The sequence below is a fragment of the Tyto alba genome, unplaced genomic scaffold (assembly GCF_018691265.1).
Source record: "Tyto alba isolate M040663 unplaced genomic scaffold, T.alba_DEE_v4.0 Super-Scaffold_13, whole genome shotgun sequence".
Lineage (NCBI taxonomy): Eukaryota > Metazoa > Chordata > Aves > Strigiformes > Tytonidae > Tyto > Tyto alba.
In genome coordinates this window covers 32477149-32503458 of record NW_024881275.1, presented here as the reverse complement: position 1 = coordinate 32503458, position 26310 = coordinate 32477149, and the positions used below count along the sequence as shown (strand labels likewise).

The 26310-nt window shown below is 35.0% G+C and overlaps 1 protein-coding gene across 1 annotated transcript in view; it reads right to left on the bottom strand.

Annotated features, from left to right (window-relative positions):
• The window catches only part of LOC122152898 (vacuolar protein sorting-associated protein 13A-like), a 68291-nt gene that overhangs the window by 39265 nt on the left and 2716 nt on the right, over positions 1 to 26310 (bottom strand). Inside the window, 19 exon segments of the mRNA XM_042788006.1 lie at positions 2109 to 2245; positions 4878 to 4992; positions 5082 to 5283; positions 6635 to 6777; positions 7582 to 7676; positions 8386 to 8521; positions 12041 to 12103; positions 12471 to 12642; positions 13240 to 13346; positions 13592 to 13719; positions 15775 to 15832; positions 16269 to 16349; positions 16580 to 16639; positions 17784 to 17843; positions 18211 to 18320; positions 18997 to 19098; positions 19384 to 19479; positions 20464 to 20506; positions 21018 to 21061. Coding sequence (XP_042643940.1) covers positions 2109 to 2245; positions 4878 to 4992; positions 5082 to 5283; positions 6635 to 6777; positions 7582 to 7676; positions 8386 to 8521; positions 12041 to 12103; positions 12471 to 12642; positions 13240 to 13346; positions 13592 to 13719; positions 15775 to 15832; positions 16269 to 16349; positions 16580 to 16639; positions 17784 to 17843; positions 18211 to 18320; positions 18997 to 19098; positions 19384 to 19479; positions 20464 to 20506; positions 21018 to 21061 — 1952 coding nt within the window.

The following is a 26310-nucleotide window of genomic DNA, read 5'->3' as shown; positions in this document are numbered from 1 at the left end:
CACTCCAAATTAGTATAAAATTATTAGTCATATCCTAAGAGGCCTCTAACTTTTCTCTTTTGATATTGCCCAATTCCTTCACCCTGCTTTCTATTAAAGGACAGGAACCAGTGCAAGAGCCACATTCACTATGAAAATGACTCATCCATTTCAGAAAAAAAATTCTCACAGACACATTTACTGGAGTCTGAACTTGAAATGTATTCTGCTATGTATTACTCTGAGAGTAATTTCTTATGGGTGGAGTCAATGACATGGGCTGTTCTATTCCCTCTCTCCATTAGACCAAGGAGGCTGTTTCAAACACCCAACCAATATACAGGTTGATTACTGAACTCTGCAAAGTGCTTACAAATGACCAGCATTCAGAAGAACTGGTAAAATTATTAGTTACTGAACTAAGCGATCTGGTTGTGAATCCAAATTATTTTTAGTATCTACATAGCAATGTTTTTCACTAATTCTACTTTCTAAAGCACCTGACGTGTTCTTTCAACAAGGCGAAGCACAAGGTCCTGCACATGGACCGGGGCAATCCCAAACACACATACAGGCTGAGGGATGAGTTGATTGACAGCAGCCCTGCAGAGAATGGCTTGGGGGTGTTTCACATTGGTCGATTATTTCACATTGTTTCACATTGTCAGTTGGATTATTTCACATTATTTCACATTGTCAGCTGGACATGAGCTGACAATGTGCGTTCGCAGCTCAGAAGGTCAACCATATCCTGGACTGCATCAAAAGAAGCGTGGCCAGCAGGCCAAGGGAGGTGATTCTCCCCTTCTCAGATCTGGTGAGACCCCACCTGAGTACTGCGTCCAGCTCTGGAGTCAAACATGGACCTGCTGCAGCAGGTCCAGAGGAGGGCCACAAAAATGATCAGAGGGAGGTAACAACTCTCCTATGAAGACAAGCTGAAAGAGTTGAGGTTGTTCAGCCTGGAGAAGAGAAGGCTCTGAGGAGACCTTCCTGCTACCTTTCAATATATAAAAGGGGCTTCTAAGAAAGATGAAGAGAGACTTTTTAGCAGGGCCTGTAGCAATAGGACAAGGGATAATGGTTTTGAACTTAAGACTAGATATAAGGAAGAAATTTTTTACAATAAGGGTGGTGAAACAGTGGAACACCTTGCCCAGCAAGGTGATAGATGTCCCATCCCAGGAAGTGTTCCAGGTCAGGTTGGACAGGGCTCGGAGTAACCTGATCTAGTTGAAGATGTCCCTGCTCATTACAGAGGGATTGGACTAGGTGACCTTTAAAGGTCCCTTCCAGCTCAAACTATTCTATGATTCTAACTGACACCCACATGCTCAGAAAGTCAGTCTGTGGCAGAGACACAGAAAACTTACCTCACTTTAGCAAAATTTTAAGCTTTGAAACAAATTCTTATTAAAAAAAAGCAGAAAAGGCAAACAGAACAGGTAGGAAGTAGCAGAATCATTCTCAGCCAGAATATAACAAAAAAAAAAATTAAATTGCCTGTATACATATAAGATCATTTCCCCTGAAAGAACACAAGTTCACCAATGAGTAAAAAGATTCCTAATAATAGGTAGAAACAGTCTCTTCTTTATAATGATAAATTATAATTTTAAATACATCATTAAACTACCTTTTTGACTTTTCCCTTGCATGAAGTATCCCAAACATATCTCAAAATTTAATCGATTTTATTTTATAAATTGCCAATATGTTTACTTTTCTCATTTTAAAGTAAACTGAATGACCAAAATGTAATTGACAAGAATAGTAGTAATATTAAAAAGACTATTTAATCATGTAAGTGAAGAGTTTACCATTTTATATTCTAAGGTAAAAAAAATTGTTAGACATTTTCCACATATCAGTTCAAAGCATCAACAGTGGTTTCATTCCAGAGGACAATTATTTTCTAACAGTTTTTGGGGATTGAAAGAATTTACTGAGAAGAGTTCAATAATTTCTGCCTTGACTGGAAAGCAGTTTAAAATAAACACCTAATACTTAAAAATTTCAAAAGGAACTTCTACTTTATCAGTACCACAAAATAAAAATTAAGAAACTGGAAATCAAATCAAATCCAAACTATCATTTTCAGTAAGTTACTTCATTAGGTAAATACATACCTTAAGACTACCAAGATCCAGAAGTAGTAAATTTGATGTACGGTCATAGAATCCCTTTTGTGGAACAATGATGTATGAAGCCATGAGGTTAATTTTGAGGTCAAGAACTTTCTGGGTTTCAATAACATACAACAGTCCTGAAAAATAATATAATTGGTAACCATAAACAAAGTAATCCATACAGAACCTATAGAATTAAAAGAAATTCAAGTCTAACTTTAAGCTGTGAATGTTAGGTAACCAAGTTTAATTGCAGGTACAGATGTTCTTCAGATTTCTTCTGAACTAATAATTACAGGCAGTTTTTGAAGAAGCACCAAGTAGATGAAACTATGATATCAAACAATGCTAATGGACAAGTAGAGACAGCAACACGACACAGGCAAATCCAAGTTTCATACTGAGCAGAGATGAAATGAGAAGAACTGGAATGTGTACTGCAACTTGGCAATTGTCAAGTTAACCCATTGTGCTCTGTAGATTGAGAAATTTAATTGCTCTAGAAGTTCTTATTGGGAGTATCCAACTGCACTAGCCAAACTTCTAGCATTGTTACTACTGAAATACTAAAGTTTTCACTGATTCTGCTGACAAGAATCTCCATCTTGAGATGCTGAAGACCAGCAAATACAAGTTCTTACAAAAATTCTGGTTAAAAAAACGTGCAATTGGTTGGGAAATACAGACTGTCAGAACATTTGAGATCAAATTCTACTTTTTTTACTCGTCTGAAGAGGAATGAATAGTCTTGCTTCAAATTAGCACTGAAAACTGCCTTAGGATGCAGCCGCAACCCATTAAATATTTACCAGGTGCAACAAGCTGATGAACACAGAAGTAGAGATAATAAATTATGAAGATGACAACATGACACTGCAGCACACCCACACTGGTAAGAAAGCAATTAGAACTGTTCCAACATTATCAAAGGTTCTTCTGCCACAGGAGAGCTAGATAAATCAATGAAGATCTCCATAGAATATTTCAGGATTTGCAAGATAAAATAATTTGGATTAATAAAAATATTAAGATTTTTTTCAGTTTTCAATGCCTAACAGTATTTGAGTGATGTAGAAAGTTCAACAAAATACCTTCTTTTTTCATTCACTTGGGAAGAGAACATGGTTGAGTCCATAAACTGAACTCTGGGAAACTAAGTTTTTGCGATGTCTTTTACTGGTGCTGAAAATCATAATTATTTTGGTGTAACAAAAAGTCCTTCACTTCTGCAGTTCACAGTTCCCCAATATTTGCCAGCTATCTTCTACTGCTTGAAAGGAAAGTGTTAAGAACTCTTTCCTGAGAAGTATTGAAAGTCTGAACATATTAATTATATTGATATGATTCCATTTTTTTTAATTCTACCTCTGAGATTAGCATAGTCCTCTGCAAAAGAATATTCTGCAGAACAGACCTTCTTCTCTTGGCACTTCTGTAAGTCTTGGCTGAGATTTTACAAGCAATGTACATCATATCCTTAGAAATTTCGATCAGGCTTCTCATTTGCAAGTGGAACAAGCTTTTAGATTACTAAGGGCAATTTAGCACTCTTGTGAAGGTGAGTCACTGGATATACCTCTAAAGTAATGCTATGCTTAAATTATAATAGATACATAGCATGATTTCGTATTTCCACAAAAATAAAAGAAACATGATCAGAACCAAAACATTCAGCAATAATGAGCAAAGAACCAAGCATATTGAATCTAAGCAAATTTTTATCAAATTAATCTCAGGAATGAACTGTGGTATCAATATATTCAGTATTGCTGAAGAATTTTCTGATAGAAAAGACAAGCATGTTGGTTCACCTAACTCTGGTTAATCTGACATTAGTTCTTGATTAAACAGTTCAGTCAAAGAAGAACTAATGAACAGAAATACAACTGATGCCTGATTTTATTCCTGATACTAGCTGGAAAAAAGCAATTGACTAAATATACATTATACTTGAGTTTTCTGTAGCTTCTTTCACTTATTATCACTGAATATTCAGATTTTTTAAATGTACAATTTAAATATTAATAGGTTACAATGGTAAATAAGGTTTAAAAGAAACTCTTTTTTTTTTTTTCTTTTAAAAAGGATTTATGTATGAAATTTCCCATTGGCATCCTCTCCTATCCACAGTCAGAGACAGGACACTGCACTAGAGACACCCCTGATCTAGAAAGCCTCAGACATCCTTACAGGAACAAATTAATTCTTGTTCTGTGGAATATCTAAGGATCTACAGATATTCCATACTACAGAAAGCCATGCTCAGTATATAAACTGGGGGGAGTTGGCTAGAAGAGGCCAACCACTGCTCAGGCCTTGATCAGCAGGTGGTGAGCAACTGCATTGTGCATCACTTGTCTTTTCTTGGGCTTTATTTCTCTCTCTTTTTGTTAGATTCTTTTTCATTACTATTATTATTATTCTGTTTTGTTGTTATTATTGCTACAATTTTATTTTACGTTAGTTATTAAACTTTTCTTATCTCAACCCACGAGGTTTTTTTTTTTTTCTGATGCTCCTCCCCATCCCACTGGGATTTGGGAGGAGTGAGCGAGCAGTTGCATGGTGGTTAGCTGCTGGCTGGGGTTAAACCACAACACCCTAGAACAAGTGCTTTGTAATGAGATTGAAGAACTCAACCTATTTAGGTGTTGTGTTAGAAATCTATGACTTGGATCCATGCATCTCCATACGGATAGAGAATATTTTCATACTCCTAGAATCTAAAATGTGTCTGAGTGTGCAATCAGAAGTGCATACAGTACTTGCCTGTTGATGTTTTTTCACGGAACTCTTCAAGCTTCATAAGAGTTGCTGATGTCAACTGCTCTAAATGTACATCCTTTGGAGGTCTGAAGAAATCCACTAAGCTATTTATTGTCATCTGTTAAAATAAAGCAAAAATAGTATGTGGCAGATTTACTTTTAAGTAAGATTTTTCAAGATTTGTAACTTATTGAAATATTTACTTACCGCGTCATATACTATTTCCAATGGCTGTGATTCTATCCTAAGCCTCTGATCTGCTTTCTCATCCAAAGGATTAGTCTCAAACATTATGCTTAAAAGCGAGGTACTCTTGTCCGAATAGACCGTTCGAGAAGATAGGAGACAGGGTGTACACTTTTCCCGAGACATGCCTGTAACTTCAAGTGAGGTAATTTTTGTTTCAAATCTGTAAAGAAAGGTAAACAGCATGTTCAGATGTAATACCCATGTGGCTAGGTACAATTAGATGTAAAAGCATAAGAAATGGGCTTAAAAAAAAGCAAAAAACAAAACAAACAAAACAAACAAACAAAAAAAAAAAACAGACAAAAAAACCCAACATACCTCTACTCTGGCTCATATATAAATAGCTTAGTCTAAGAATCTAATACATATATCCATGTGTTAACTGTTTTGCATTTCATTATTTTTTTGTGTCTATTAGCCACCCCTGAGTAAACAAGAAAGGAGGTCCAAGTTATTAACTTCTTACACTTTCCATGAGGACAGGTGTCAGAGTAGTGAAGAGACATGTGAATGGCAATTCTGTAGTATGAGCTCAGGAACTAAATGGCACAGTTTATACCGGGGAACTGGGATACAGCAGAGAGGGAAGGGTTCCAGTGCAGAGAAATAAAAGAAACACCACAAGAGAAGCATAAGATTAATAGCCTCATTACTCTGAGAAAGTATTTTTTAGGCATTGGATTTTTTTTTTTTTTCAACACCCTGTCTACCTCTTTAACAGCTCTCAGTTGAAGATCTTTATCTCCCAATACTCAAAGTGTTTCACTGTAAAAATATAACACTGTCTTCCCTTTTTCTCAGTAAGATAGCATTATTAGGGCCATTTACACGCACAGCGGAACAGAAAAGCTGCAAGCAAAGCTTTAGAAAAAAAAATGTGCATAAAATTCAGCAAGAGCAATAGCATCTTAATATCATACATAGATTATACTTCTACGCCCCAAAGTAGAGGGAACAAGGTTTAAAACAGGAAAGCTACCCTCCCCCCGAATTTTAAGTCATTACATTTGAAATGAAAATAAAGTATTTCACATCGCTGCTTTCCATCATCTTCTGTGAGAGCATAAAATCAAGTAAAAATCATCAGTTACATCTTTCTTCTGCAAATCTAAAAGACTAACTGAAAACTCAGGAACTTTTCGGTCATGTTAAATGCCTACACACAAGCAGTTATGAGATCCTTTGTCCAGATTAAGTTTCAAAAGCAGTGACAGTCACTTTTCAAAACAAGAAACAAATTAGTAACTGGATTGCTTGTACATAACAATAATAGACTGAAAAAATGGGAGCAAAACTGTATCGGCACAAAAAGTTCTGAAGACGGAGAAAACAATCATAGAAACAGTATCCATTCACTTTGCCCATCAGTCGTGGGATGACTCTGCTCTAAAACTGCACAGTAAATGATAGTGAAAAATGGAAGTTAAACATCATAACAGAACATTAAAATGTCTATTAGTTGTCATCAATGTTTCATGAGGAGCAAAACCAGTTTGACAGGGAAATTTCACCTTATTGCTTGTGCACCTGGTCGTTGCGTAAATACTGTACTCAAGCCGGTTAATGCAAACACTACCAGCTCAGGAGTCTGCTTGTTTTCTCTTATAGATATAGACATGCTTAATAAATTCACAGAGAACTTCATGGCTTCATACTAGATATGCAGAAAAACAACAAGAGTGGATTATAATATATTTCAACATACAATTCAATACAGTTTATGAAGAGATGAAAGTCACAAATACCAGTTTCATACTACTTTTCTAGTGCTATAAATAGCTTCTATCATAGTTGGTATAAAAGTCATTCCCAAAGAGTTACTACGAAGAGGCAAGGTTAGAGTAAGAGTAGACTGTGATTACAAAACATATCTTTGATGTCTTTACATCGCATTTTGAGATAAAGGGCCTCTCACACAGAGCTGGAAGGCAGTCCATTGTACCATGCACAGTATAGCACATAAAGATGACTTCTCAGACTATTTCTGAATGGTTCAAAAATGTTGCTCTTCCCCACTACAGTCCTTCAATCACCTCTTTCCTCATATACTCACCTACTCTACCTCACCTGCTATCACTCATATTTAAGATTCCAGCAAATCACTTAAGTGTACTTTCTTAAAAGGTTTCTGAACATTTTAAGTGGATATATGAAGCATTTCATAACTTAAACAACAACACGCTACTTATATGATTTTATTCTAGCTTGAGCAAGCAAATTTCTTTCTGAACTCTTTCAGAATATCCAAAGTAAGCTCTAACACCACTCTCCTGAAACTACATCTAAGGATGCTCTGTTCTGCACAAAGGCAGAATGCAGCAACCTAAAAGGTGTCAGAACAGTATTCAAATATAGAGACAGCTTCAAGTAATTTTAGAAGTGATTTCCTATAATCTTTAGATTTTTACTAGTAGATAAACCTACCAACTGTTTGGAACCATAGTTGGTTATGACTTACTGATTTTGGAAGGGTTGGATCCACAGCTGTTTCACTATATCCAATTGCTGCATAAAGTTTAGCCTTCTCTTCACGTGTCATCAGCTCTTCAAGACCTGTCACATTGCAAGGGGTTAGATAAACTCAATATAGGTATCTGAAAAATCCAAATACTGTTATATACTTTCCAGTACTTGGAAGCTCTGTTGATATACCATTGATACTATCAACATTGTCCTGAATTAGCAACAAAGCAAAACCCCTGAGGTTTAAATCCAAGTCTTGAGCCTCCTAAAGCATGCTTTAAAATGCAGTTATACTTTTACCCTGACCTACTCTATTTCCTAGCTTGCTAACAACAGCAGCAACATTTTTTATTTACTTTCTGTGTTTCACAACCTTTACTATGTGCCCTGTACTTAAATGAATCCACTCTAATACACTGGATGAAATAGCCAAAGTATAAAATTAATGTAAGTTAAATTGTTTACATTTCATTAACTGCTACTGTTTTCTAGCACTTTCTTCAAACCCCCATACACAGTACACCATGCAGACAAATGTAAAAACTGGGGCAGAAAAAAGCACAAATTGAAGACAGTTCAAAAAGACCTATGGAAGGAATTATAAGGTACCTCCGTAACATGCAATTAACAACTTCATCAGCAAAAAAAAAAACTAAGAGAAAATGTAAAGGTCAATAATTTGATAGCCCAATTATTAAATCCAAACTTCCACTGCTAGGGAGCTATTATTCTAATAAGTCATTTTTAATAATAATAAATAAAAAAAAAACCACAACAAACAAACAAGAAATTAACATACTTGAACCCTTTACTTCTTGTTTTTGTTCATCCTTTCTTTCACCTGACCAGCTCCATATCCAACTAAACCAGCCACCAGAATTTTCATCATCTTGTTTTACTCCTGGTCTGTAGATTTTTAATCCAGCCTTAGTTGCCTGAAATTTTAAAAATATTCAAACAAGTCATTTTCTTCATGATTCTTTCTTCATTTTCCTAATGAAAATGTAGACTCAATACATGCTCTGACACACCAAAATATCATCAGACAGCCATTGAAAAGGCAACGTTGTTAGCTTTTCTTCTAATTTTTTCAAGTACATAGTGCATCATCGGACCAATTCTCACCTACATAAAATCAACCATCTTTATGAACAAAAAGAGCAAGCAAAAGGTAGCTGATTTTAAGTCAATAAATGTTTCTTACATAGCAGATTTTTTCTCTAGATTTCACCACCAAAAAAAAAAATCTGCAACACAATATAGCGCACTACATTACAACAATGCACTTAGAAAGAATCATTAAAAATACACTAAGCAATTAAATAGCACAGGCTAAATTTTAAATGGTCCCTGTACTTTTTAGTTCAAGACAGATGCCCAAAGTAATAATAATTACCAAAAAAAAAGTCATTATTCCTGTAATAGAATATTTACTCTAAGGAACATAGAAGACTATTCCTGGATCTGATACACATAGCTATAACAGTAAGGAAGCCCTCCCTTGTTCCACATTCATTATTTCAACAACTAGGGGATGTCTTGTTTGATGTCAATGATTATCCCAATACCGGGTCCCCACAGAAAGTGCAAACCACATCCAGACTTGACCACTGAAAATTTGGCATAAGGAACAGCAAGCAACCATCAAGTGATTTAAGAGGCAGGTTAGTTCTCAAAACTGTAGTGGACTGCACAACTTATTTTTCTTTCTGACCAATATGATCCAAAAAGATATAAGCACTTGCAGATAATCCCTGAATTTAGAAGTGCTCTAGTGAATGTGATACACAAAGTGAGACAATGATCCCTTCTCAGCATTCAGAAAATCCCAGATGTCTCTGCAGTACAATTAGGGAAAACAGCTGGCTAAAAATCAGAACTTCTTAAGGACTTGTCACACCTATCCACCCAGAGGCCAATACAAGGCATGACTCACCATAAAAACAAAGGCTTCTGAATTGATACTATTGATTCATCTTAGGGAGATGATGCAGAATGTCAGCTAAACAACACAAGCCCTCAGAAATTTGAATAAAATCCTCCAAAGTTCTCTTCACAAAGGATACCAAGTCATCAAGCACATGTTACTGAGCAAACAGCTCAAGAAAAGAATGGACAGCACCTTAGAAAAAAAGGGCTGTTAAATCTCTGAAATTAGAGGTTTCTAGGACACTAAGGAGTTGGTGTTGAAGGACAACTGCCATGGAGAAAAAGAAGTGATGCTTAAAGCTATGATTCCCAACATGTCCAAGGCAGCAGTTGGCATCAGAGTCCAAGGTAAGAAAGGCTACAGACAGGAGGGAGGGGAACTGTGCTTCTTCAAGGATAAAGAAAACATTTGTGCAGTATGGGAACTAAAGAAATTTCCTAAATTTCCTAAAGAAATTTCCTAAAGAAATGCTGTTGAGCTTTCCCCTGTCCACCATTTACATTGATTTAGTAATGAATACAGTCATAGTCTGTGGAAAGATTACTCAACAAAGTAAATAAAAGAAAGAAAGAACCAAGAGCACCATCCTGTATTCTGATTTAGGTGAATCATCTATAAAGTCTTCTCTTGATTGAAACCACAAAATTTCTCAAGCTCTCTCATACAGAGACTTGACGCTTTGCTCACTGAACCTGGTGTTTGGTACTTAGGGCACTAGTGATAAAGATTAAAAAGTGGCCTAACATTTGGAACATAAAGTTCTTGCTACAAAGTTTCCAGAAAATCAGGTGGTACTGTGTTCACATACCTGAGTTCTGGGGAACTTGATTTCAAGGTCTAGAGAAAAATAGGCCCTTGAAATTCAACTACAGGGTATGTTTTTAAAAAACAAAAAGCTTAACAGTAGGGTCCTTTATCTGGCTTTACTCAGCCCACATTTAAAGGGTGATCCTTTAAATTCCTAGTCAGCGTAAGGCTATCAGGATACCAAGCTAGTAGTAGATTTGCCTCTTACAAGTCCTTTGAGATCTTTTTCTGAGGTATGAGCCGATAACAGTAAGACAGGTGGGTTCTGACAAATAGATGGAGGTAGAACACAGTTTAGAATCACTGTGACCTGATTTTCAATACTTGGAAATAAATTTAGAGAGTTAGCTAGCAGATCTTTCAAGATGCTTTTCTATCACTTTTCAAATGCAAGGCTTAAAGACCAAACAAATGAAAATTCATGTGCTTGCAAGCTACCCAAAGCACTACAGAAACCTATCTCGAAAGTCAGGACTGGAAACTAGTCAGGAATGCAGTATGACATAACCTTTCCTAAGCAGCACATTCACACTGGAGAAAATAAGCATAAACAAGACACTCTTTGGGATCTCCCTCACTTTGCAAAAAGTAAGAGGAAAAACATAAAACCATATAAAACTACACAGTACAAGATAAAAACCTGTCAAAATTAAATGAGAACTAAAACTAAACAAAAACCCTTCACATGAAAAGCACTCCATCCAAACAGCTGAAGATGAGGAATATGGATGTGTCTTCTGGTTCGGCAGAATGATCAATAATGATCGTACAAGGATCCAAATGTGGGTGTACAGACAGACAACCAGAAGGAAAAAAAAAAATCACATTTATGGATTCCTGTTTAGAGTTTTGGTTTGGAAGTGCCGTATCTATCACTGCAACAAATGAGTTTATACTATACTTAATATACTCCACCAGAAAAAAAAAAAAAAAAATCAAATTTCTTTCAAGCACTTACAGAAGAAATTATTGAAATTAATTAATTATCAGTAAGTTACTTCAGATTCTAAACTTCATATTCTGCTTTCTCTGTTAATAATTAATATGACTAAAAGTAAGACCACTTCACAGATTTCAGAAAACCTATGCAGATTTCACCTCAGTCTCCTAGAATGATACTCAGACACTATATTGAAAACTAACCAGTACACTAACCTAGGAAAAAAAAGGCTAACAATTTAACTGTAACTACTCAAGTCACATTATCTTGCCCAATTGTGATTATCTACTTAAATGTATTCTGCATTTCCTGTATTCCGAATAATGTTTGTGAATAGTAACAAAAGGTCAACATACTACATATGCAGGTGCTCAACCTACAAATAAGGTATCAGGAAGGAAAGGAATAAACAAATAGTCTAGGTTGTTGCAGAGTGTGGCAGGGTAGCCTGAAGTTTTGGGTATAATCACTTCCAACATGACTTACCCTATCATCCTTTGAACATATTTTCCACAGCATTTTCCTCACCAAAAGTGGAAAGAAATTTATCCCAGATCAGTTATTCTGAAGAAGCAGCACCCAGAGCTACTTAATTTTTGCTTAATTACAAGCTGAAACTAACTATGCCTTATAACAACAAACATGAAACAAGGAAAGTAGGAAGACTGTATAATGCACGATTCAATCACTAGAACTAAAATCCATCTGCCTAAAATCTCCACAACCCAACCTCATGTTGCAGTTATTCTTAGACTCACTTAAATTATGAAATTTTACCTCAACTTCTGCTTGTTGCCTTGCTAAAGTGATGTTAAAAATATCCAAGGCCTTTTCGAATTCCTAGAAAGGAGATGAAAAATTATATTTTGACAATTTCATATGGTTATATTTCATGGCTCAGTTTCACAGGAAATTACAGTAAACAACCGTGTCAGTGCAACCCAAGTTAATTTGCTCAAGCTGAAAACTTTAAATAAACCTGGAGAAGAAAGTGAACCAGTTTAAGTTTTTTCTTCACTGCAGTTATTAATTTAGAAGATTATCTAATATGGTTATTAATACTGCTCATAGAGAAATGTACTGATGAAGTTTCAAGCCTGGCCACTGAAAATTTTAAGTTAGTACTGACTTAGGAACATGTAAACAGTTAAGTTTAAGAAAACAGCAAGATGAACAATACTTAAGCCTTTAATGAGAAATGGCTGACCTCCAACAATTTTAAGATTTCTTCATTAGGTTTTTTTGATGTTATCTTCATTTTATACATCTCTTTATAGTTCTTCACTTGTTTCCTATGGTGCCGAATATGTTCCCATGACCACATTTGGAGCTTAGGTTGAATATTTACTTCAAGGATGCCATAAATAACATATTTCCACCTAAAAGTATAGACAAATGAAGTTCAGTTTACATTTCTTTTGGTATACTGTAAAGACGGCTAGAACTATGCAGACTCCCACTAAATACAACTTCAAGTTGTGAAAGAGTGAAATCCCTTGTCTCACATCAAACTTTTGATCAGTAGAGGATCCGAAGGATTTTACTGCGTGTGTGTGTGTGTGAATAATCAAAACATATTTGTAAGTAATCTTCTGAAAAGAAATCAAATCTCTGCCATCTGTGTTGAAAAGGTTTGCCTATATTCAAGCAACAGCTACATTCTTGTAATAGTACCTAGCATATAATGGGGTCTCCTTCATCAAAACAGAGTTAGGATATTAAAATACTATCAGACTTAAGTTTCTGATAATGGTCTATAAGACAGCAAATGCAGGCTTTCAAATATTGTGTTCTCACCTTTGGTTTGAAGTCCTCACCATTTTTTTTTAATACTCCTAGCTTAAGAAAAACAAAGAAAAACAAAAGAGACTGTGTTTCAGAAGGAAATGAGTTCTAATCTCCTTAAGTAAGAAACAATCCCTGGGTAATTATTTCAAATGAATAACAAATTGTTTTCAAAGTCTGAGGTGGCCTACCATGTCTTGGCATTGTTGTGCAATGGAACATCAGGTCTGTACTTCCTATATGGCAGATTTCGAGTCATCATATCAATAGACTCAAGAAGCTCCATAACACTGAAGTACTGAAAAAACCCCAAACAAACAAACAAACAAAAAACAAGAAAAATTTCAAACTGCATGTTATTGTCTTTGTGAGAACAATGTGACTCAAACTTCTCTTTAAAAAGAAAATAATTTACAAAGAAAAACAGGACTAAGTGAATCAATCCTGTATGTTTATTATAAAATTTCAGACTGCTTTTCTTATTATTCTTGCAAGCTAACTTTTTTACCACAATACGTATAACTCTGGAAAAATAGTTTATACCTGCGGCTTATTGAATTCAACAGTTATATCCTGTAAATTTACATCTAAATCCATTTTTGGTGATGAAAAGTCAACATCTGATCGAGGATTCATAAGGAGTTTGGCTTTAGCTGAAATTGGGCGGAATACTAAAAAAGAGAAGTTGACATAAAAAGTGAAATTAAATTATTTAGAGTATTATGTATCATTTGTGACAGTCTTATCAGCTCAAAATATGCCAGATTATTCATTTACAAATGCTAGACTTCAAAACATGAAGACTTCATCAACACAGTTTAAAATGTAACACAATCTATACTCAATTTCCAGTTTAATTCTGGCAACATTTGCAGAATTAAAAATTTCAAAAATATTTGTGGAACATTTTCAAAAAATTTCCTGTATGCACTATTGCATGGCAGATGTTCCAATTAATAGTTTGTATTTGCAACAAATCTATTTTTTCTGGCTATGACACAAGCTACTTATAGTACAAGGTAGTTTCAAACATAACACTTATTTCACTATAATAACTCCAATTCCATGAGGATTTTTTTTTTTTAATGTTACTGATGTTTTACATTGTTTAATAAACTAAACTCACAACAGTGGATGAAGCCAAACATTTCAGATTTCTAAAACCAAGCCCAAGTAAACATAGAAAAAATCAGTGTGGAACCCATGAAATGCAAAGAACATCACATGAAAAATATTCAGAGCAGAAGTGTTTTATCTGTTTCACAATTCAGCAATATAGACATTCAATATAGCCTTCAGAAGCCATGTTTAGTTGAATTTTTCCATTTTAGCAACTGATCCAACAACAAAAATTTCTACATCACTTGAACGTGTGTAAATTGTATTTCTACCAAACAAAATTTGATTTCAGTAGAAATACTGATAGACCACCTACATACCTAATATTCAAAATTCACCAAGATTCATATAAGTAGAAACAGACATTTTTCAAGATGAAACCATATTTACACCAATTTACCTTTGTTTGATTTTAAGCTCTGTATTTCTTGTGAAGCTTATTTTACTTTTATCTACATATCTTATGTGGTAGCATTTACATTCAGTTTCTCCCTGTAGTTAGCTTCCTAAATTTCCTTTTTCATTCTTCTTATGTGTAAGTATTATGTTTGCATTTAGATCAAGTGACAGAAGCAGAGTTTGTGCTTACTGCCTTTCTATCGACATCTTAATCTAAAGAGTTACTATGAAAGAGCCAGAATTTTCATTTACCACAGAATATCAGCTTGACATAATTCTTTAAATATCTGCATCTCCTGATGGAACTGCCAAATTTTAAGAGCATAAATCCTGAATTTTGCATACAACTATTTTGAAATTCTGTGTAGACTTAGACAACTGATGATGCTTAAACTTATTTTCTTGTAAAAAGAGTCAAAGCTAGCAACTGAAAAGATAGATAAGAAATCAGTAGAAATTATTAAATAGTGCTCTGTCAGTCAAATAAAGGCTTCCCCTTTCAGGCAAAGACAGAAAGAAAACCACATTTTTAACCCTGGTTATAACGCTGAATTGAGGACTTGCTTACTAGAGAACAAGTCACATCAAGGGCCATTCTGCCTTGTAAACAGTTACTAAACAATCACACATGAGAAATAAAACCCATGTATCTTCCATACAGTGAAAAGTAAACAATCCTCATGTTTGAGTAGAGCCAATGTGACTTTCAGAGACTGAAGTACGCAACACTCAAAGCAACATAAATTGCAATACAGCGACACCAAAAAAAAAAAAAAAAGTTGATGTTTCTGTGACTACTGTTTCCACTTCTAATGAAAAAAGATACACTTTGTGTAAGCTTTGTGACCTCAAAAACATTAATCTATTGCTCAAACCAATCTCATTCACAAAACTTACATGATGTGCATACTATTGCTAAACTTCTTAAAATAAGGAATTATCAATGGGTGTGAACAATGAAGACTTATCTATGACATTCCATTAGAATGACACATGACTCAAGACCCATATTTTAATCAAAATCTTTTTATGGCCACAGATATGGTACGGTATTCACTGTCAAAGAGGCAGTTTCCCTACAAAAGAATTAAACTGCACTCCTTGCTAAGATTTTTGAATAACAGACAAGGTAGCAACCTCTGAGAGGCAATAAAAATTAGAAGTAAAGTATACACACATATTACAAATACAAATAAAATAGCACTTACCAAAATCATAACCTTCCGGAATCACATTGTGGCTGGCAACTCCCTGTTTTAAATTAACCTACATAAACAACAGAGTTAAAAATAAGTTGCATTTTTATTTCATGAAAAAGTTTTAAAATACAAAATGTTAGCATTTTAATACAGGTTTCAAACAATCTCTCTGATATACAGTGCAATTAAAAATATTCATCTATGTTTTAAACAGACTAAGATTTCTATTTTTAGCTAATAAAATCACTGAATTGTAAAATGACCGTATATTGTGTATCATTTCCTAAGTGGCAAAGGACTTTTTTTTAAAAATTCCTCAGACAGGCATTGTACTTCTATCAGGTAAAAACCTAAGCATTTACTGCATTTCCTAACAAAGTTATTAGTACAAGACAGTTCTTCAGGACATTGACATAAATGGAAGCAGAACTGAATGTGAAGCATGCTCGATGCTTCACAGGATAAACTAGAGGACTAGATCCATTATCTCATGTTTCACTTACCAACGATTCATCACAACCACCATGGTAGAACATCTCCGATTTCACATTCCAGTAAGCAAAAAGGTTATCTAGTCGTACAAGCTGAAAATACAACCAAACATATGCATTAATACCTACAAGTTTCAGTTTAATAATTTGGATTTCACAAAGTGGAAGATGAATAAAAAAATTCAGAATTTGCACGCTATGCAGCCTTTTATTTTAGAGCGTATACAGTTACATGTTTTCTTGATCCCAGTTTCTGTGGAAGAAACTCTAATTCAGCTTGTTTTATTAACAATTCTTTCTTTAGCATAGAGTTTATACTGTACCTTGTAGAACAACTTGGCAGTTTCATCATGTAAACATGGATTCCAATTCTTATCTGAGGTCTGAAATAAGAATTAAAGAAAGTTATTCCATCATCTATAATACATCAACATTTTATCAACAAACCAGGAAAAAAAGAGGAGAACATCATCATAATTAAACCCCAACTGAAAATAATGGAATGCCATCTTCTGATTTAAGGTGACTAAGCCATAACTTCAAGTGGTAACTTGACAAGGCTACTTCTCCCCAAAAGACACTCATGTACATGCAGTGACTGTCAGGTTGTGCACAAGAGTCAAAAGATGCTTTAAAATTCTGTTTTCAGTACAGCAAACAGTTTTCCTTCACGACAATATTATTTTTAGGCAGGCTCTTTGTAAAGAGATAAACAAGAGACTAGAATTCTTCTATAATTCTGGAAGTAGCATTTTAGATTCAGCCCAACAGAAACACCACATACTATACTTTTTCAGGGATAATATCCATTCAAGAGTGAAGTAGTAAGAATACCAAAGCTTTGGTTCACTATGCAAAACTGCTTAGGGAAGGGGGTTGGCAAAAACCTTTCAATGTGCTAGGAACAAGCATTCATAAGACAACTGTTTTATCCAAGAAAGGAACATAGACACATTTTCTTTAAGATAATCAGTTACACAGCAGAAGTTACTGAATCAGAGCAACTCATCAGTATCAGCATATTGCTGCTGCTAGGTAGTCCTCAAGGAAAAAAAAACATATACAATCTATGATGACTACAATTTGCACTTTGAAGTGGAGCCTGAAGATCAAAGAACTGCGCTCCAGCTTGAAACAAGATGCCATCCTCTTTTTTTTTCTCTCCCCAGTATCAGGTAGTAACTTCCTTTCTTGGGCCTCATGGCACTTCCCGTAAAATATTCATAGATTCTGAATAGCCCAAATCCAGCAAAAATCTGCTACTTGACAACCACAAAGTGCAGCAGGCAGAATATTAAGAATTTCCTCCAAAAGGTTTTTTTTAATGCCAGTACTCTATCTTTAATTGCACCATTGCCACAATATTTATGCTGGATTTGATAAACCAAGTAGTTATCATTGTCGTTGGCTTGTGACTATAGGTATAGTTTCATTAGACAGTATGCTACCAGACAGCACAATAATACACAAAAACGTAACTTAACCTATCAGTATACAACATGCTTTTTGGATGAAAAATAAAATTACCTGCAAACTTAGATTCTGAAGTGAAATCCCAAAAGACAAGGGGTTATTTCGATTTGTGATCTAATAGAGCAAGGAGAAAATACCAAAAAAGGGTTATCTTATGCTCTAAATTTAGTTTTGGGAGTAAATAGCCAACAATAAAAGCAATATATATGGCAAAGATCTGACAACTATATCTTCTTTGTACCCAACCATATGCTTATAAATACATTCATGTCTCAGTACAAGCTTTTTATCAGTTTTCTTTTTTGTTTTTTTGTTTGTTTTTTTAAGACTATGAAATTTCCAAAACTTTACTAGGATTCTCACAACGTGGAAAGCAACTAGAAGAAATCAGACAGGTTCCTAATTTCATGTTACAGTGCACAACCTCTTATGCTGAGATAAGTACAGAAATGTATGCCGAGTTAAGTACAAAAGTACTTACATCATCTTCATAGCGAATATGGATGTTGGAAATTTTCACCTGAAGATTTTTGATGACCTGAGTGACTAGTTTTTCTACAAAAGTGTCTTGTTTCTCTTCTTTTTCTTTATCTAAGTTAAAGGAAAATAATATTTTGTTTGCATTAAAGTATTTTTAGAAGTACACTAGAGAAAACAGTATCATAAAGTTTGCATGATACTTACTTAAATTTTCTATTACATTGTACTCTAGTTGTATGAAAGCATGTCCTTTAAGTATAATCGAGAACATTTATACCTTCTGACTACACAGTTTCAGCTTTATTACCTGCTCCATAAAGAATCAAGTTGTTCAGAAGTGTGACTTGTACCCACTCATACTCAGGGTGGCCAATACATATTTCTTGAAAGTACCAGGAGTTGATTTTGAGATTATAAGACTTAACATGTATCAAAGAACAAATTAAACAGAATCTTTAAAAAGGTATAATCATAAGAATTCTTTGCTACTGGACACAAACTGTTTCTTATGAAGAAAGAAAATGTCAAGCAACATATGACACAAGCAAACAATATTTCAAAAGCCTTATTTATATCAGATAGCACCAATGTTTGAATCTTTTAATTTTCAGGATGCCTGTTCTGCAATATTGATGGCAGCCACACCTAAAAATCTGTAACTAATAGGATTTTTAGTATCACGAGGAAAACAGAAATCTGAAACACTTTAAGTGATAAATCCAGTATCTTTCTGGATTAAAAGAAAGAAAGAAATAGCATCACTTTCATTAGTTTTTCCCACTCTTACCTTGGTCAGCTATTTTCTGCTTTGCCTCCTCTATCCTTTGCAATTCCCTCTGTCTTGCTTCCAAGAGCTGTCTGGCTTCTTTTTCAGCATCATATTTTATACCTAAATACACAATGTAAAAAGGTTTGATACAAAAAACCTTACAGAACTTTGGAAGATGCTGTTTCAAAAGCAGTATTTTTCACATTTTGCTAATAGTTATACAACAGCAGCAAAAAAGTAGGTAACTACATGTAGGCTACTGAAAGACACCCCACCCCCATTACCTAATTGTATTTGATAGGAGTATCTACTAGGAATAAAGCTCCTGAAAACAGTATCAACCCATTCCAGATACTTCTGAAATCCCATCAATCTATATTCACTTTTTTCTCTACATTAACTTACTGGCTGTGGGCACAATAAGCAAAAAAACTCCATCAAGAACTGCCTCAACAGGTTGAGTATAAAGGTTTTGCCATGGAATCTGTAGGTTAAGTTGACCTAGAAACACAAAATAAAAAGGTTGAGGTATACAGTTAAATAGTTGACTGGGGAAAAAAAAAATATTAGAAAGCTGATCGACATTAACCACAACATCTCTGAGCAATTATTATATTGACGGAAAAAGCAGTGCATCCGAGGCACATATCCTTCAGGTTGGTTGTTTTACATAGCACACAAATGTTTCTGTATTAGCAGAACTATTAAGTCTACAGGTCCTCTCCCTACTCCCTTGAATTATACTCTTTCTTCCTAACAGCAACCTCTCCCTCCTTGCAAATCCATAGCAGCACCCTCATAAACAAGAAAAGCAAGGGCAGCTCATATGTGACCAGACAGCTAAATACTCCCAAATCCAGAATTTTTAAAACACGTATTTTTCCTTCTTTTTCTGTGGAAGTGAGTCTGAAAGTAGAGTGTATGTTTTGTGAACATGGGGACTCTGAGGTTACAGCACCTCACATTTTTCATACAAGTGCCAATTTTAATAATTACTAAATCAGTCACAGGAAAATATACACTTCCAGGGTAGATTTAAGGGAAACATAATGGCTTTAGACTTAAGTTTGCTTTAGGAAACCACTAACTTTTATAAGACAAGTAACCTGCAATGAGAACACTTTTCATATTAGCAAAAACAGAGGAGAAGGATAGAAAGGGAAGTGGAAGGCAAAATCAACTGTGGAGTCTTGAGAATAAGACCCAGCCCTGCTCAGATGTTCATCTTTGCTGTGTTGGGTCCTTTTCTCAGTAACAGTGAAGTGATTAGACAAGACTTCAGTATATTTTAACTTTGCTATCTCAGCTCAAGAAAAGGAATTTCCTCAAACATTTTTTTTCAGAAGAGTCAAACTTCAGAGTATACAAAGCATGAAAATCAAGGTAACTAGGAAAATTAATTGCTTAGGATGCCTAGAGCCACTTTCAAGGAAAGGTGGTATGTTCAGCAACTCATGCACGGGTGTATGATGAAATGTAACTTACCAATATGTCCTGCTTTAACTTTAAATGGCACATCCAGCTGACTCTGAAAGAGTTTTAGGACATTTAAGCTCATTTGTGAAATGTTCCCATATAAGAAAAACAGATGATAATAACCTGAACAACAAATTTACCTTTCAACCATGGGAAAAAAAAAAAAAAAACCAACCAACATTCAATATAAGGGAACAAGCCAGTGTTTGGTTACTGATTTAGATTGTTAAACCATGCTAGGCTTAATACATTGCCGAGAGCAAGTTTCTAACTTCATGACCTATAGAAAATGGTCTTTCAGTATTGTTTTAAACCTAAACACATTCTTTTAGCAACTGTTGAGAGTTTTGTTTTTGAAAAGATAAATGAAGCCAGTATACACCATCACCTTTAATCTCATATTAATTAGACAATCCACACAAGTGCAGAGAAAACAAAATAGTAAGTTTTCACTTAAAAGATAGTGTATTCCTAAAATAAGAACTGAAAGAAGCACATACAATCCAAAATGTTGTTCAAGAATCGTTTTTATAATAGTTTTATTTTTATTTTCACTAACTTACCAGTGCATTTTCTTTTATTTCAAGATTCTTCAGTGCTACAGCTCCTAAATGCAAAGAAGTCAATATGTAAAACTGTAATAAGCAAATTAGTAGTGATGCATGCTAAACATCCTAAAGTCCGAGTCAGTGGTGCCTCGCCTGTAGTTCCTCAATTCTTTGCTGTGCAAGATATCCACAACCTACACATCAAATATCCATGAAAGATGATTAAGAACATATTGTTCATTCATGCTACAAAATGATATCTGAGATTTTCTTACGGAGCTTGCATGTCATGGAAAAGAACCCAAGATTCCTCAAATTAAAAATTTTGGAAATTACTGTCACATTTTATAAGAACTCATTTTGAAATTAAAAGTTTGCTGCTTTTTCCTCAACCATCTGCTTCCTATGCTTGTGGAAATCTAGCAGTATTAAATTTAGAGTGAGTTTTTATCCCTCAAAAGATCTTACATTCACAAGTTATATTTATAGGCTTATAAAAGTTCACAGGAAGCATTTCAGTAAATGTGATTTTTAAATGTCTTAAGACAACAATAAATTCAGTACCTGTAAACACAGAAAATTTGAATTGCAAGATCTGTTTCTCTGACATACTTGACATCAGGCACTTGCCATAACAAAGGAATATTGGAAGGGACCAGGAAACTTGTAACTTAAAACCATGCACATAGTCCCAAGCAAAGTCTTCTGCAAATTCTGCGAGAAAGATGGAACACCTGCAGTGGTTAACACTATACAACTAATTCAAAGGTAACACATGCACATGGAACAGACACCTGATACAGCTGAGCAGGAGCATAAATGAGATTCAGGAAACCAGAAGCAGATTACAGGCCTGGAAAGAAATACAACTTGAGATTGTAAATGAAGATTTGATTGACCCAATAATGCTTTCCTTTTGGGGATGCAAGTTAGAAATGGCCAAACATACGGGGAGACAGGAGTTCCAGCTGCAAGAAATATTCTTCATATTTGGCATTAGACTACTGTTCTAAGTACCACTAATTTTGGGAAACTGGACCCTAATCTCAAAAATGCATTCATCAGAACAGTTGGCTCAAGATGTTAAACTGCTGTGGCAGAGCTGATTGGGTAAACCAATCCGTCCATCTTGTAGTGCTCACAAAATACTATGAAGTTTTTAATGATTTAATTTATTAATTGCAACAATCTATTATCACTTTTCAGTAGAATTGTATATATCCAACATGTGCCGCCATCAGCTTCTCCAGAGAATACTACATGCAGAAGGATGTTTTTGAGAGCTGGGGGTTCTGCTTTCAAGCCGTACAATACACATATAGTGACAGGAATATCAGAAAAGGGGGAAAACCCAAAAATCTAAGGAAGCATACTCTTTAATACTCTATAACTAGTCTACATAGTCTTTGTAGGTAATAACAAGGTGACAGGTTATTAAAGCATTCAGTTCAATTCTATGCTAAACTTATTCCCTGATAAAGCTGACCCCGCACTGACCATTTTAACACTCATTACAGAAAGTTTATGAGAGACATACCAAAAAAATAATTTTAAAAACCCCCACTACATTTGCTTCTCCAAGAAGACATCTCTAACTGTAACTGCATTCACGGCAAGTAGTCCTAAAGGTATCCAGAGCCAAGTCACCATGCATGACATCCAAGTTCTGCACATCAGTTGAGTCATGGTAAAAATGGCAAACTCCAAGACTACATGACATATAAAGCATTTTAACTGGGTTTAGTTTCTTTACTTTCACCATCAGCTAAGTAAACATTATTTCTCATTTATCAAGGGTTTGGCACATTCCACCTTTCAGCTGAGGCACAGTAACTTAAGCTGCAATAATTTGGCAGCCCTAATGCTTCTAAAAAACAAGGTACTGCAAAGTGTGCAAGGATTATTATCTTAAGCACTTACAAACAATATCTTGTGACAGAGAACTATAACTCATTTTACTCAAGCACATTGTAATGGCAGAGAATAAACATGGCATAGAATAAACATGGCATCAACACTGTTTCAAACAAGAAGGCTTTGACAATTCTACATGAAATGCTGGGATTGGGAAGTGGGGTAAATAATTCTTCACCATTTTTCCTATACTTACAATCTCACAATTAATAAGTTTAAAGTTTTTAGTTAAATTAATTAGAATATATATAAATTAGTAAGACTTCAATCATTTTAATTTTAGTATAAAATTACTGAAACATATTCACTAAAACATCAAAGTTTACTTACAAAAAGCTTGACTGACAGTCTGACCACAGCAAATGGACTATCCAGGAATTCAAAAGGCTACTACTGAAGCACTATGTTTTACGCATTTACATAACCTTTCTTTTTCCTACACTTGAGAGAGTGCAAGAAAAAGATTGACTAAACATTCCTGCCAGTAAACATGAACTATTTCCAAAGTTACCACACTTCAGCTGGCAACCAATTCTAACACGCACAATTTGAAATGCAGTAATTGGCCATGTCAGTATTCTCTTTCATTGCCAAAATTCAGTCTCTGTCACACTTGGCTGTTTCGTTTGCAATGAAAGATAGATCTAAGTGCAACTACACTGAATCCTGACTGTTCTCCAGGGGTGGGGGTGTGGAGGGGAACTTACAAACAGAAGCAGGAAAATCAGGGAACAAAGACCTATTATAGGACATAACACACCTACTGAATTGTACTGTCTTGGAGCACTGCCGATGGATTCTAATTGCAAGAATTTTAAAATACATCAAGATCTGGTTGTTTGGTTTAGTTGGGGTTTTCGTGTTTTGGGGTTTTTTCCTCCTTTGTGGGCAACTGGATGTTTCTTTGTTTTGATGACAGAAGTCCATCCAGATAAAACGCCATTTGATGGGTTTAAAATTGCTCAACTAAGCAACTTTTGAAAACTGTATAGACAAGCAGTTGGAGTTGCATAAATATCTAGGGTTAAACATGTAGGCTTACGGCCAAAACAGTAATAAAAGGCAGAACATTTATAAATACCTATAGCATGGTCTATGATTTATTTAGGCTATGTTATAAATCAAATTCTTAGCTTCACATATAAATCAAATTCTTAGCTTCACAAAATTCGGGAATTAGTAGGTTTATAGTTTTAATTTTAGATACACAAAGCAACTTCATGAATTTGAGTGCATGAACCAACATCTACTACCAAAGACTTACCCCACAAAAAAGAGATCTAGAAAATAAAGTAACACTCAGTAAACTGTCGTATCACCACATAGGCCTAACCAAAATTTTGTTACAGATGTCAACAGAAGTTAAAGAGCAGAAAGAAAATTAATCCACATAAAAATCCTGGAGATTTAACCTCTGTATTAATCAAATCACACCTCTGCTGTCTTGTACATAAGAAAAGGGTGGAAGGGAGGGGAAGGTAGGGAAGGCAGACGACAAAAAGATACATGAAAGATAGGTATCAGAAACTGAAACTACATCAATGGGTATCTGACCAGTACCCACCACTCTTGCTCACATATTATAACAGAATTTCTGCATCGTAGCAACAGCATTGTCAGCTTGTGATGGCCTTTAATCACTTTATACAAACTGCTGCCTTTTGCCAGTCTTTTCCCAATAGTGTTTGTGCTGTTAATTACGCCTATCCAAGCATACCTTCTGTAGACAAGCTGTAAGTCTTTGAGGATCAGTGTCTGCCAAATACCTCCTCTATTGACATCTATTCTAAAATAGGTCATGAAAAGCATTAGAAATTACTAGATATTCTTCATCCCTCAATCAATTCAAATTACTAATATGTAAAGGGAGGCCCGTACCTGTTGTACTCTTATACCTGCTATACCTAAACAAGACAACATATGCAAAAGCAGTTGTCTTATTATAATAATAGGTGTAGCCAGAGAAAAACTGGAAGTGCTTGTGTGCTTACAAACTTGCGTCAATTATCTGCTTACATCATCCTACTAATGTAGATGTCCCAACAGAAGACACCAGCTATTCAAATAACAAGTTGTGTTAAATAAGATATGCTTGAGACATTACCTAGTAAGCAGGTGTGGCAAGTCAACAGAGAATTAAGTATTTTAAAGCGCAGTACAGAGGGTCTGACCAACGCACTGAATGAAAACTTACTTAGGCCCAGGCAAAAGAAAATTGTGGCAACATGAACTTTGGTGAAAAAACTATTTGGTCTCTCATAGTGATTGGAAATCTCAATGACACTTCATTTTCCAAAGCTAACCGTCAACATCTCACATTGCTTCAAACATTTCTTCAGGTATTTAATTTTGACTTTATCAGGTCTAGAGCATCCAAAAATATCTAACTTAACTAAATACTTACCTAACCTATTTACCTAAGCCAAGTATTCACACATTTCTTAACACAGCTCATTGAAACGATGATTTTAAGTGAAGACCGGAACAAGTAGAGGTTTAAAGCACTGTCCTTCCCCGCATCTGTGACCCAATAGCTTTCTTTGATGGCTGCCTAACACCATAGCTCTTTATTCTGCTTCATACTAATGGACTTCTTAAGGAATATTTTTTTCTTCCCTGTTACGTTCTTTTCTGCACTTCGGCCTTTCCAATACTATCCTTACATGTTCAAATTACCCTTTTCACTTATATAGGTTGTCCTACATTCTCCTTTCGGCGTTGCCTTTTATATTTCAGGTCATTCAGTTCTTGCAACTCTCTCAGCCATGAGTCTGTTTCCAGACATCATATCTCTCTTTAGTATTGAGACAGTCTGCATTTCTACCCTTTAATCTGAAGGGTTTCTTAATGAGGGGGGAAAAACACAAAAAAAAAAAACAAAAAAAAACAACAAACATTTTAAAACATTTCTGTAGTTATTACTGTGCTCATGTATGTTCTTCGGAGCAGTGTCACCACACAACTTTACTACACAGATTGAATCTGGATAGCTTTAATACGGCCTGCTGAATTCTTTCATTATGCAAAACCAAAATGAATGTTAAGCATGTTTATTAGAAGGTCATTAACAAATCTTCCAAATTTGCAGAAGCTGAAACAATACAGTTAGTTTTTGTACATATATCCAGAGTCTAACAACAGGTTACCAGTCTTAATCTAAACAGGCTAACTGCAAAATATGACAAGGACATAACTCATTTCCTACAGCACCTAAAAAAACTCCCTTGGGTATTTAATAACTTAGATGCGAAAAAATATGTGCCTTTTAAAATTTAATATACAAGTATATAGTACCCATGCAGTGCTATAGCATCCAAAAAGCACTGGCCATTTTTAACAGGGAGGAAAACTTTCCCTTTAACCAGTACTAAAGTATTGACTGGATTTAGGACAA